Source organism: Hirsutella rhossiliensis (assembly GCF_020360975.1).
Source record: "Hirsutella rhossiliensis strain HR02 chromosome Unknown scaffold00002, whole genome shotgun sequence".
NCBI lineage: Eukaryota > Fungi > Ascomycota > Sordariomycetes > Hypocreales > Ophiocordycipitaceae > Hirsutella > Hirsutella rhossiliensis.
In genome coordinates, this window is record NW_025408668.1 from 321,397 (window position 1) to 333,468 (window position 12,072).

Consider the following 12,072-nt stretch of genomic DNA (forward strand, 5'->3'; position numbering starts at 1 on the left):
CGGCTCGTCTCGCCCTAATATTCACGCTGTAGACAGTGTCCAGACGTCCAAATATGCTTAACTTACCTCCGCAAATGAAGTGTCAATCGAAGTCCAAGTTCTGGGGCGACGAGCTCGCCGTGAACGACTACAGTTCTGATGGCAGTGAAAGCGGCTCGCCAAGCATGAAGTGGGGCTGTTCCGGCGTACGACACCTTAACATAGGAAAGGCAGCGGCAATCACTCATCACGCTTATGGTGGAGAGTAAGAAAGCAACAGTCAACCTCAGACAAGGGATTTAGCGAGGAGCCTCGATTCAATTTTCTGCATGCTCAAGTCACATGCGACCCGGGAAAACCCGGGCAGTTCTATCGCCACGAACGACTCGCCGCAGTATGCTCATGACCGAGTTGACCGACTCACTTAGACTTGGACTCGTGTTGGAAAGGCAGCAGGCACTCACACCCGACGCCGTCTTGGATCATCGATACGCCTCACATAATTCGGTGACCCGAGGGCAATTCCCGACAAGTCTCGCATGAAGGCTAGCGAGGATGCAAATGCCAGCTTGTGGAACCAGCATTTCTTAGACGAGATATTTAAGGACTAGGTTACTACCATTCTAAGGGCTGGTGAAAATATAACAATTCAGCACTCCTCCACGGCTGGTTGCTTGCTCCTCCGGATATTGTGAATCCGCTGTCGCTTATGCCCTTGCCCATGGCTTTGCCATCTTCTTTTAGGCGCTCGACATTCTGTACTTACACCCCCGGATATCCCGCCGTGGTCTCTCCGCTCGCATTGCCTGGTGTGTCGTGACGAGTCCGAAGGAGAAGACTGAGAAAGGCTGATAGTAATTCTAACAGGCTTGCAGAGAGGAGGTCAAGTTCCATCTCAACCTGTTTGCCTTGTTCGTTCTCGACTGTACCTCTGGCCTCTACTCGATGGCAAGTATCGGATACAGTGACTCGAAAAACGAGCCCAGTAGGAGGACGATTCTCCTTGTCATCGTCGCAAAAGGAAGAGTAACCACTCTCTTCAAGATCGCTAGGTGCAAACAAGGGCTGAATATTTTGTGTAGGTGACACTGCAATCTCGTCTTGCGGATATTTGTCTCGACAGTTTGTGCCGTTGAGTTGGCTTTCGGTATCCGAGAATTCTGATGTGGGCGAGGTAGGACAAAGAAGCATATCGAGCACGAAGATGACCAGTTTGTCCACAGGCAATCGATTCAGTGGAACTCATATTCCCCTGCATAGTCGAGGTAGTGTCAGTCGACATGGCGGGAAGGAGGGCCTCGTTGGCTTTCGGAGAATTGCAAGAAAATGGGAGATATGGAAACCGGGACAAAGGGGGGTGGTGCCTACCTCCTTTACTTTCTACACGAGTATGAGACGGGCTGCCTTGGCCGGGACGAGAGCGCCAGCGAATCATCCCGAGAATCCCCAAGGCGCAGCTTTGGCCATCTCATTGCACATATTGTCGGGTGGGATCATGCGCCTTCCTCCACTTCCGGGCTGTGGTCCGTTGTTGCTTCGCTGACGCCTGCCGGCCACCCCTGAGATGGTTTATGCGTCTTTGACCAGGTTCAGCTTCTGCATCAATGCACCGATCGCATCCGCTAATGCTGCAAAATTACGAGTAGCCAACTCCGTAGGCGCAGGGGCGAACCGAATCGTGCAGACTAGTCCGCAGCCTCCCCTGCGCCGGGGTTCAGGGAGGGAACGCGAGGCAGGACTTGTCCGTTAATTCCTCTTCCCTCGTCGTTGACCCAATATATGACAATGTACATGTACATGCCTGGGAAGTGTCGGGGGTGGCGAAGCTTGCAGCGGAGGGAGCCTCGCGACAAGGGGAGGGCTGCCCACGTCGGCATCAACTTCGGGAAGATGACGGCGACCTTCGCGATACCTACATTTGCATCTAACGAGATAGCAATACTTCACAATGCATGAAAATTAGCCGCAGCTCCAATGGAGCGACTCTAGAGAGCCGTCAGGACACCCCTTAGGGTGGGAAAACGAGACATGGCGATATTTACACGCTCCGCTTGCTAGACGCCACCATAGACTGCTGGTTTGTATGATTACCTGTCCGGCTTTCACGTCGTGTTTCCCAGCTCTGCTACCAACTACGTCTTCCATTCATTCCTTGACTCAACGCTTGACTTCTAGGTCGTGAGTATCTTGCGGCACTTACGGCTTACACGCGCTACTAAGAGCACATGCGAGAGCTCGTGGTAGCGAATCTAAACGAGACAATGTCACAACCTCGGCGTCCTCTTTTCGACTCCTACGCAAGTGCGAAAGGCTCTCCGCCCAGCAAAACCCAACCTACACGCCGAAGCCACGACAGCCGCTCCAAAGCCCGAGCGCCAGGACGATAGTAAGAACGGCTTCGTGATATGTCATGGCGGCAGCGAACATTTACTGACGTGAATGGTATAGGGAATCAGGCAACGCCGCGGGCGAGTCGAACAATGCGACTCAGCACAAGCCCCAGATGGCACAAATCGAAGAGGCCATGAAATCTCAATCCGAGGGCCTCCGTCAGACATCCAGTCGCTTACCCAGCACGCATACGGAGGTCCCTACCGTCACCTTCCAAACAATTATCTTTGGTATCATGCGGCAACTTTTCAAAGAGATTGAAGAGAATTCGGAGAGAGCACGCGTATTTGCGCAAGAGTGCTCATCCCCCCAAACACACTCGGGGGAGACCCTCCATACCCTGTGGCCGAGAACATGGAGATTTCTCGTCGGAATGTCCTCTACGAAGACGGCTGTTTTGATCGCGAGGGGACGGAGAACGCATTTGTAAGTTGTCCCAGAAGCAACCCGGATTGGGAACTAACCCGAGCAGCGACGGCTTTTTCAAGCTGTTGAGAAGACAGCTAAGGGAATGGACCTTATAAAACTAAAGAGATATGCGAGTGAAAGCTTGAGAGAAATGGACGAAGATGCCACGGCGAGAACGAGCATGTAATAATATAAACTCGTCTTCTAACACTGGCTACTGCTACCTTGCGTTGCGCCGTAGCTACATTGCTGTACGCCGTCGCAGTAGAGAACACTACAAAATAGATCATTGAAATTAAAGTTGGAGGTCGCCTGTCTATGACCTCTTTTTGCGGAATTCGCGAGGAATCCTGAACTACTAAGCATTCCGCGCCAGACAATGTCACACTCTCCATTGTACTTCGTAAGTCGCTGCCCCTCGATCGGCTGGGGTGGACAGTCAGCGAGGCGCATGAGGACGTGCGCATGAGGACGTGTAGTTATTTGAGACGCCGAAATGCATATCCAACCGTCACCTGTCCAAATATCCGTGAAGGCTGCAAAGGCTGCGCCATGGTTTGCATGCGTCTCGAGTGATCGGAGCCGCTGGAGCAATTCTTCCAGCTCTTCCCCCCAACTCTCTATGACTTGTTAATTTCGCATTTCTCGTTCTCTTACACGCTCACAGATATTCTACTTGGAGACGCTTATTTTTACAATCCTTTCCCCGTTCATTAGTCAAGGAGGGCGGCCCCAAACAAGCTTGCAAGCCAAATGTCAACCCTCGCGGTAAGTGACATCAACCCAGGTGATACCGTAGACTGGAACGGCCTTAACTAACAGCAGAGTCCCTTTCTTTCTCTGCTCTAGCGCGAGAACAAATTAGCCCGAATTCGAGACAACCAGAGGAGATCGCGCGCCCGACGGAGAGAATATGTCCAGGACCTCAAACGGCGACTCAGAGAATACGAGACTCAGGGCATCGAGGCCTCTACCGAGGTCCAGATGGCCGCGAGAAGAGTAGCCGAGGAGAACAAGCAGCTCCAGGAGCTCCTCAACAGGCATGGCATTAGCGACGACCAAATAACCCGTTTCTTGCAGTCGGGCACCTTGCCACTTGATTCCAACCAAGGCCAACCCTTTCACGCCGAAGACCCTAGTGCCGCTGTCCAGTCGCTACAACGGCTCCTGATGCCGCGACAACTGGCCAGTCTAGATGAAGACTTCTCCTATATTTGTCGGGACAGTCGATTCGGAACCCTCCACCACCGAGGGTCGACGACAAGTTCGTCCGTCTGGGAGCCGTCGCAGCTCGTGACGTCCTCGTACGGCTATCAACATCACATGGGCATGGCTACTGCAGTCATGGAATCGGCTGTTCATTCTCCGTATCCACCGACAACCCCATTGAGTCGCGCGAGCACCACGCGACAAGGCTGCGTCTATGGCGGGCAACCGTCCCCGTCGATGCACGACAGTCCCGGCCAAGCCATGGTAACAACACAGCCTACGTCTACTGGCGGCCGTACGGTAATGCACTTGCATTATTCTGTGCCGACTTATCCAAACGCAGTGGTACCGCATTATGATTCCCTAGGAGCACCTGCTGACACGCGTTGACGAGGGTCTGCAGGGCGTATCGCCGATTCCATTGGTTGTTTTAAATATATATTGAAGATTGGCACTGTTGGCCATGCCCTTACCGATTCACTAAAGCTTTTTGATATCCTTCTGTCTGTGGACCAGGGCAGCCCCGTTAGGGAGGACCTGGAAAAGGGATTCCTGGCCTCTGTAGCAGTAACGCATCAGGACTTCCTGAGTAAGGAAAGCTACCCCTTTATGCGTGGGCACAGCCAAGTATGCACGGGTAGAGCCCCATACTCAGGAGGTCTCCAGAACTCCTAAGGCCTCCTGTATAAATAGCCCCTTCAGACTGCCCCTTTAGAGATAGAACATGCATCTTGAATCTAGCTGTGGTGACCCCCTTTTTCCGATGTGTATTGACACAACATTTCACCAACACCGTCATATAAGAGTAGAACAGACTTCCCGATTCCCTGTCGAGCTTCATTGTAGCCCCTGATGTGAGCTCCAGCAAATCATCTCGTGAGTCACAGCAATGCGACTCTAGCCGTCTAGTGGCATCTATCTGCCCGGTTTACTCATGCGCCTTCCTCCTCTGTCGGAACTGTGATCTACTAGTGCTTGGCTGATGCCTGCAAGCCGCCCCTAAGAGAGAATGCCTAGCAATTGGCCTTACTCTTTGGCCACCCTTCCATCAGATAATGCTCATCCTTGGCTGGAACACCGTCAGATTCTGCATCTATGCGCCGGTCATCCGACTCATCCCCTCTCTAACGTCATCAGCAAGCCAACTACCAAGCAAGAGTAGGGACAGACTTCCAAAGTGATTAGGTGGTCTTAGGCCAGACTAGCCCACAGGATCCCCCGTAGTGAGGGTCAGGGGGTGGACCTGAGGCAGGTTCACCCCCTGATCTCTACTCCCTCAGCTTAGTCCGAAGCAGGGCAATACATATTGAAGTAACGGAAAGTGGCGAGGCTTGCAGGGAGGCTGCCTGCGTGGCAAGGGGCAGGATGCTCACGTCGGGATTAACAGCTTCAAGGAGCGGGTCAAGTTGGTGAACAGGTGGTTGCACGACGTGATGGTCACATTGCGTCTCCAATCTGCAAGGCATGGTCGGTCGCATCTCGGAGAGGATTCGTAGGAAGGGAAGGTCGGCCCCAGGATCGTGCCCGGGGAAGCCGGTATGACCAGAGGGCGGTCTGAGGGGCGGTCTCGACTCGGCTAGAGCCGGCGTAGCTACCCGCTCCGTGGTGTCGTTGGCTGGGATATTTAACGCCGGGGAGAAGGGGTGTAAAGTTTGCAATGGAGGGCGTGGGAGGTGCAAGACGACGATGAGGCCGGATTCTGGCCACTTGATGCACCTCATATTGCCTTGTTGCTCTAGCCTGTAGCATCAGCGAGATATACTGTATCCTGCACGGCTGAATGAAAAGAGACGTGCAAAGAGGCTGGGGAAGGCGAAATTGACAGGGAAGGATGGGTGCGACGGGAACCGCGATGCCCATATCGGCACAACGGGAGTAAGAAGTAGTACCTCAATGAGACATGCGTTGCATTTGGGACAAGAACTGGGCGTAATGGTTGGAGTTTTTGGTTACCTCCAATCATCCAGCCAGCCCCTGACGACCGTGACGCGCGCACTGCAATACAACCGTGGTTCTCTCCAAGTCAGGGAAGCTTTGCCTCGCCAGCTCTGTTCTCATCCACTCGCCATCAATCACAGGCTTCATTTCCCGCCTCCATTATTTCCAAATTTCACTCTACTATGTGCTCTATTTTTTGAGCAAAATATGACAACATGGCACGACAAGGACGGCGACAACAAAACGACGGAAGAAAGCCAAAGCGGACGCGGAGCAAATCTTCTCGAATTAGGGCCCCCGGGAAGACTACAGCCACCTCTAGATGTGCTGATGGTCTATTCGACGAGGACATGGACGTTCAAGACGGACTTCCGCCTTGCCATGGTCCGAAGTTGCATCCCTCTGCACTCGCCAACGCATCGATCACCTGGAAAGATATGCTCGATGACCACTTGGAACCATATTCGGGCCACTCTGAGATCATGGCACATGTTTTCAAGGTTGAGATCGAGTCTAAGCACTACGCTTTGAAGGTGGTAAGTAGTGGTGAGGAGCTGTGGCAGCTCGAGAGGTTAACTATGCCTTAGTTTATGCCGTACGATATTTCGTATGACTACCACCAATTTTACACTGCGGGTATCCGCTGCACTGAAGAAGAGTTGGAATGGCATGTTATGCCCTTTTACTCAGAATGCCGCGCATACGGTCGAATCAAGCAGGCGCAAGACAGGCGATTACTGCCGCATCAAGTTGCAGTTCCATGCCACGGCTTTATTTCCACTTGGAGGAAAAAGACATCCGAAAACTGGAGGATGAGTGGAACCTTGATTTCAGTGTTGAACAGGACAACGCCCTAGAAACACCAATCCGTCCGATCTATGCCATTGTTGAAGATCTTGCAAGTGCAGGTTCCGGGGTCAGTGTCAAAAGCTTGCCGCGCAACCTACGAGATCTGCGATCTTTACACTCGATGGGGATATTTGTCCGTGATATAAAGGAAGATAACTATAGAGATGGGAAGCTTGTTGATTTCGGAACTGCTTGGACTGAACCGCACGTTATATTGAACCACTACGATAGGTGTATGCATTTTGATGCGGTGGAGGAGAGGGTGGGGGATTTGGCGATGTTTGATGATATGGCCAACGGGCAACGGCATCGCTAACCTTCGCAAGGTCAGCGCCATGAAGAACCGGGACTACTGTCATAAGTTGCCCAGTCGTCTAAAGGATTCGGACGAGTTTAAAAGCCTATAGCGGCGTGTAACAAGCATTGGGCCGGCTATGCTTTTTATCAATGTCGTGAAGGACGATGACTTGAGAAGCGAATCTTGCTTAGGTGCAAGGTCGGAAGGCATGGCTTCCCGCAGTCGCAGGAGGAGCCTATTCCGCACCACCTGTCGAAGGCGCCCTGTATGTCCATCATGATCAACGTGGCAATATCGCCCTGGTCGTGAAGCAATGCTAACGCTAGGTCGAGCGCTGAGCATTTGGGCAGGCCACCGCGTGCTGGCTGTGGATGGCCCTTTGCGTGATCGCGACCCAGGCCAGACGGCGGGCTATCAGACGCTCGAGTCCTTGCCGAGGCAGGCCAGGAGGAGATGGGCCTCCAGCCTCTTGGGCAGATAAGTCCCTCCTGCCCGGTTTGGGGATCATCACTACCTCCGCCAGGCGGTAGCAGACCGGGTGGTGGCCCTGGTGTATGCAGCCCTTATACAATTCCCTCACCGCTTCGCCGAATGTGGCTCCAGATCCGACGCAACATCCGAACTGTGATGCCGTCGACTCCCGGGGAGATGTTTCCAGTGGAAGTGCACGAGTGAGCCGCGTCGGCGAGCACGACGCTGCAGTCGAGGGCCCTCTGCCGGACCTCCGGCGCCTAGGGGTCCGTGATGTCGTCTGCAGTCACGCGCCTCTCCAGGATCTCTGTCCGAAGCACGTTTGCCTTCTCCGTCTGGGTCTCATAGAACGTTTTGTGACGGTCACGGACTGAGCCAGAAGGCTGTGGACTCTATTACGAAGATTCTACTCTGAAGAAGAGAAAGGAGAACAGAACAATACAGCCGGGTGTCCTCTCCCTAAATATGTCTTCCGTACGTGTGGGCCGTGGCTTAACAACATGTGGGTCATGTACGCAAACGGGGTGTGACGGTGCTCAACGAAAGCCGTCACACGTTTCGCCTACTTGTATAGGCGGCCTGAACGGACTCGCCTTCTCGGCCACCGCATGATATTGCATACATCATCGTCAGTCTCGGCGCCTTCCAGAACCATATTGACTTGCTGATATTGCTGAGAACCGATATTCCTTACGGCGTACTTTTCGATCTTGGTGAGCCGCACGAGTTGGCCGTGTGAGCGCCTGGGTCTGGCAGGGTACTCCTTATGGTCGGTCTGTCGGAAAGGGTTCGGCGCAGTTCGCGCACCTCTGCGGGTGCTTGCAGTCGTTATCACGGTGGTCTTTCCCGCCACATCGTCGGCGGGCCTGCTTTCGGTCGCAGGCGTAGCGGGAGTGGTGATCCCAATCTTGGCGATCAGTCGGGCTAGTCGGCTGGTGCCCAAGAGCCGCCACCTCCTCTGTATCGCCGCCTCGAAGGACACAGTCATCGTCACAGTAGGCTGGTCGCGACGGAGCGTTCGGAGTGTCTCTTAGCAACATGGAGCATCAATTGGTTCGGCGCCTGTCTGGGGCTTGATCCTTCTTTGATAGCTTGGCCAGTCCACGGCGGCCCCAGATATCCGTGAGCTGCCTCGGGCAGTCAGCCACAGCGTAAGTGTGCCACTTCTGGAAGCCTTCAACCGCTCCGAGGCGGGCCGGGCCGCCCAGTCGTCCTGCCGTTCCACAAGCAGGTCCCTCGCCTCCCGGTCTGAGGCCCGAATAGCCCATCCAGTCTTCACCCGGGCGATCTGTGGCATGCGTTCTATCCCTAGGTTGAGAGTCTTAGCTACGTGAGCTCTGATGGCATGTCCTGGTAGCCCCATGCTGGGGACTTGTCGTCGAGCCGCATGAAGACACGCAGGTCATCCTTGTATGTATGTATGTATGTGTATTTCACCCGGAGGATTTCTCCTATAGGGCCTAGACGTAAAAGCTACTGACATTTCAATACATTAATGCGTAACACCTTAAGCCCCACGGACAGGTCATCCTTAGGCGGCTGGACCGGAGGCGTTTCCGGGGCCGTGGGTCGAGGCGGACCGGCAGGGGCCCTGCCTGCACCATCCTTCTGGGCCATAGCGGCGTAGGTCGGTGTGGTCCCGTCTGAGTAACGAAACATGCACGGACGATTTCGAATCATGCACGGAGACTTAAACCCCATTTGGAAGAGGACCCGCCCACAACAATTTGGCGCGCGCCTCCCAACGCCGTGGCCGCCTCGTCGCGCCTACCACTGGCACCGAATAGTGGCTGCTTTACGCTTAGCCTTCCCGGAAGTCTTGCTGTTTGCAACGTTAACGACGTAGCCTTGATCTTGCTGATCATTCCGAAGTGCCTCAAGAGCCTCGGAATATGTGCAAAAAGTGTGTCCTGGATAGATATAGGCTCAGGCCTGAGCCCTCGATCGTAGTCATCGTGGCGGCGGCGGCGGCGGCGTTGGCTACAGTGGCCGCGGCAGCCATCGCGTTGGGAACGCGCGCGCCAAATTGTTGTGGGCGGGTCCTCTTCAAATGGGGTTTAAGTCTCCGTGCATGATTCGAAATCGTCCGTGCATGTTTCGTTACTTCCAAAATTTGGTGCTCTTCCGAATGGGGTTTAGCTCGGGGTGCATGTTTCGAAATTGGGGTGTATGTTTCGTTATTCAAATCCTTTCCCTTGCAGGCAGGAACCTAACCTAGGTATGCATGCAGCAAAGCCATGGTTCATTCATTATGCTTCTAACAGGGGCTGATAAGATTTCCAGTCTTGACCGCCTAGCGATGAATAATTTACCAGCACCCACCTGCCCTCGGCATCGAGTTTCCAGCATCAGCTACGAGTCCATCCAAAAGTCGCCCACGCACCCTTCTCCGGCACCCTCCCTCCGTATCATGAGGGTTGATACGCCGAGTGGTGAGGCGGCTGTCGGGTCGGACGCACCGCGAGAAAAGGGCAAGGCGTCTCCGAAACTCTGAGGACGGGCTGCATTGCCTGGGTGGAGAAGGAAGGCCAACCGCGGCGAGCCGAGATCCTCAGTATCAAAGAAACGAAGAGTGGCAAGCATTTCTATTGCAACTTCGACAACTTTAACAAGCGACTGGATGAGTGGGTTCCTGTGGCCAGAATCGACTTCAGCCAGGATGTAGAATGGCCGAATCCAGAAAAGGCAACCTGAACGATTCAAAATCCAAGAAAGCGCCGTCAGTACAAACGAAAAAGGCCCCAGTTTCGACGAAGGCACAAAAACGCCCCGGAAAGAGGGAGCAGTCGGTTCACTCTGAGGCCACAACTCCTCATCCTTGGACAGGTGTGCCCACCATCACAATGTTTTTGGAAAGCGACGACAGATCCATCTGCTGACTCCGTCACACCCAGAATTCGTGGAGTCTCAAACCCGAAAATCATCGTCGATTGGACCCGATGGCGATCCCCAGACATTCACCAGCGTCGGGGCTAGTGCTACGCCGGCCGCCACCGACGAGCTGGACGCGGACGAGGAGGAAGTAAGGAATTATGAAGAAAGCGGGTTCAGTCGCGAAGAGGAAATCGAGAAGTTGAGAACCTCAGGTTCTATGAGTCAAAACCCCGCCGAAATTTCGCGAGTACGAAATATCTCGAGAGTCCAATTCGGGAAGAACGACTTGTTTCCGTGGTACTTTTCCCCCTATCCAGAAGTGTTCAGCCAGGATGACGTCATCTTCATCTGCGAATTCTGCTTGAGTTACTATGGTGACGAGAAGGCATTCCTGCGACATCGCAGAAAGTGCACGCTGCAACACCCACCGGGTAATGAAATATACAGAGACGACTACGTGTCCTTTTTCGAAATCGATGGCCGTCGTCAACGCACATGGTGTCGGAATCTCTGCCTACTGTCTAAAATGTTTCTCGATCACCAGACACTGTACTACGACGTCGACCCTTTCTTTTACGTCATGTCGACCCGGAGCGACAAGGGCTGCCATATCGTAGGATACTTCTCAAAGAGAAGGAGAGTGCGGACGGATACAACGTGGCTTGTATCATGACTCTGCCGCAGCACCAGAGGAAGGGATACGGAAGGTTGCTGATTCAGTTCTCATACGAGCTATCCAAGATCGAAGGCAAGCTAGGATCACCGGAAAAGCCGCTTTCAGATCTGGGCCTCTTGAGTTATCGCCAGTACTGGTCCGAAAACATACTCGATCTGCTGCTAGGCTACAACGAGCGAGACGACAGAGTGACGATAGAGGTGATTTCCAAAACTCTAGCCATGATGACTCAGGATGTCGAACACACCCTGCAAGCAATGAATATGCAAGTCTATCACAAGAGCGACCACAAGATCGTCATCCCCGACAAGCTCATCAAGCAAAGGGAGAAACAGAAGCAGAAGCAAAAGATCTCTCGACCCGGCCAGGATACAGTGGAAGCCGCCAGTGTTTACAGCCTGGAGCAGGACGTGGGGCTGGTAAAGATGCGCCGCAACGATATGTGTGGTGGAAGAAAAGGTGTCGCATCGAGCTGACCCTGTTTGGAAGGAGGATACTTGTTTCCTGTGTATGCAGATATCGGGGTCCCTCCTGACAGCTATTTAAGCTCGGTCAGTGGACACCCAACGCTCTTTACTCTCTCTTTTGTAACAGTAACAGAGACCTCTTTTACCCCTTCTCTGCGGGATCAGCTTTCACATCCGACTTGTCCCTCGTGCGTGCCTCGTGGTGAGATCCGACAGCATCTTTAAAAAATGTTTATCGTTCTGCCGATAAATTTGTGTCAAGTGCACGTGCGTAAAGTCACATTGACCCCATGCATCACTCATGAAAGCCCACTTTTCATGCTCGTGGAATGGCCCATCCCTTTGAGTGTCGAGGAGGAGCAAGGGGGTCACGAACAGGGATCTCAGCCAATAAGACCACTAGGCGATTAGGGGTACATTGTTTTACTAGCAAATTTGGCTATGGTAGAAGTCCCAGCAATCCTGCTTAGTACATATAGCTAAGGGATTTCCCGGTGATCTGCCGGATCGGG

The 12,072-nt window shown here is 53.4% G+C and overlaps 4 protein-coding genes across 4 annotated transcripts; 3 read left to right on the forward strand and 1 right to left on the reverse strand.

The window, feature by feature from the left end:
• Positions 1 to 3,531: 3,531 nt before the first annotated feature.
• On the forward strand, positions 3,532 to 4,354 carry HRG_01586 (uncharacterized protein; the record flags this gene model as incomplete). Its single annotated transcript, XM_044860057.1, has 3 exons — positions 3,532 to 3,546; positions 3,628 to 4,251; positions 4,331 to 4,354. 3 exons carry the CDS (start codon positions 3,532 to 3,534, stop codon positions 4,352 to 4,354), a joined length of 663 nt encoding a protein of 220 aa, XP_044723690.1.
• A 1,786-nt stretch (positions 4,355 to 6,140) lies between these two features.
• HRG_01587 (kinetochore sim4 complex subunit FTA2 domain-containing protein) lies at positions 6,141 to 6,782 on the forward strand (the record flags this gene model as incomplete). The annotated part of the gene is made up of 2 exons (XM_044860058.1): positions 6,141 to 6,461; positions 6,513 to 6,782. 2 exons carry the CDS (start codon positions 6,141 to 6,143, stop codon positions 6,780 to 6,782), a joined length of 591 nt encoding a protein of 196 aa, XP_044723691.1.
• Positions 6,783 to 7,486: 704 nt separating this feature from the next.
• HRG_01588 (uncharacterized protein) lies at positions 7,487 to 8,531 on the reverse strand (the record flags this gene model as incomplete). Its single annotated transcript, XM_044860059.1, has 3 exons — positions 7,487 to 7,560; positions 7,653 to 7,803; positions 8,166 to 8,531. The coding sequence occupies 3 exons, from the start codon at positions 8,529 to 8,531 to the stop codon at positions 7,487 to 7,489; spliced, it is 591 nt and encodes a 196-aa protein (XP_044723692.1).
• Positions 8,532 to 10,209: 1,678 nt separating this feature from the next.
• Positions 10,210 to 11,569, forward strand: HRG_01589 (MOZ/SAS family domain-containing protein; the record flags this gene model as incomplete). The annotated part of the gene is made up of 3 exons (XM_044860060.1): positions 10,210 to 10,369; positions 10,438 to 11,030; positions 11,102 to 11,569. 3 exons carry the CDS (start codon positions 10,210 to 10,212, stop codon positions 11,567 to 11,569), a joined length of 1,221 nt encoding a protein of 406 aa, XP_044723693.1.
• Positions 11,570 to 12,072: the final 503 nt, after the last annotated feature.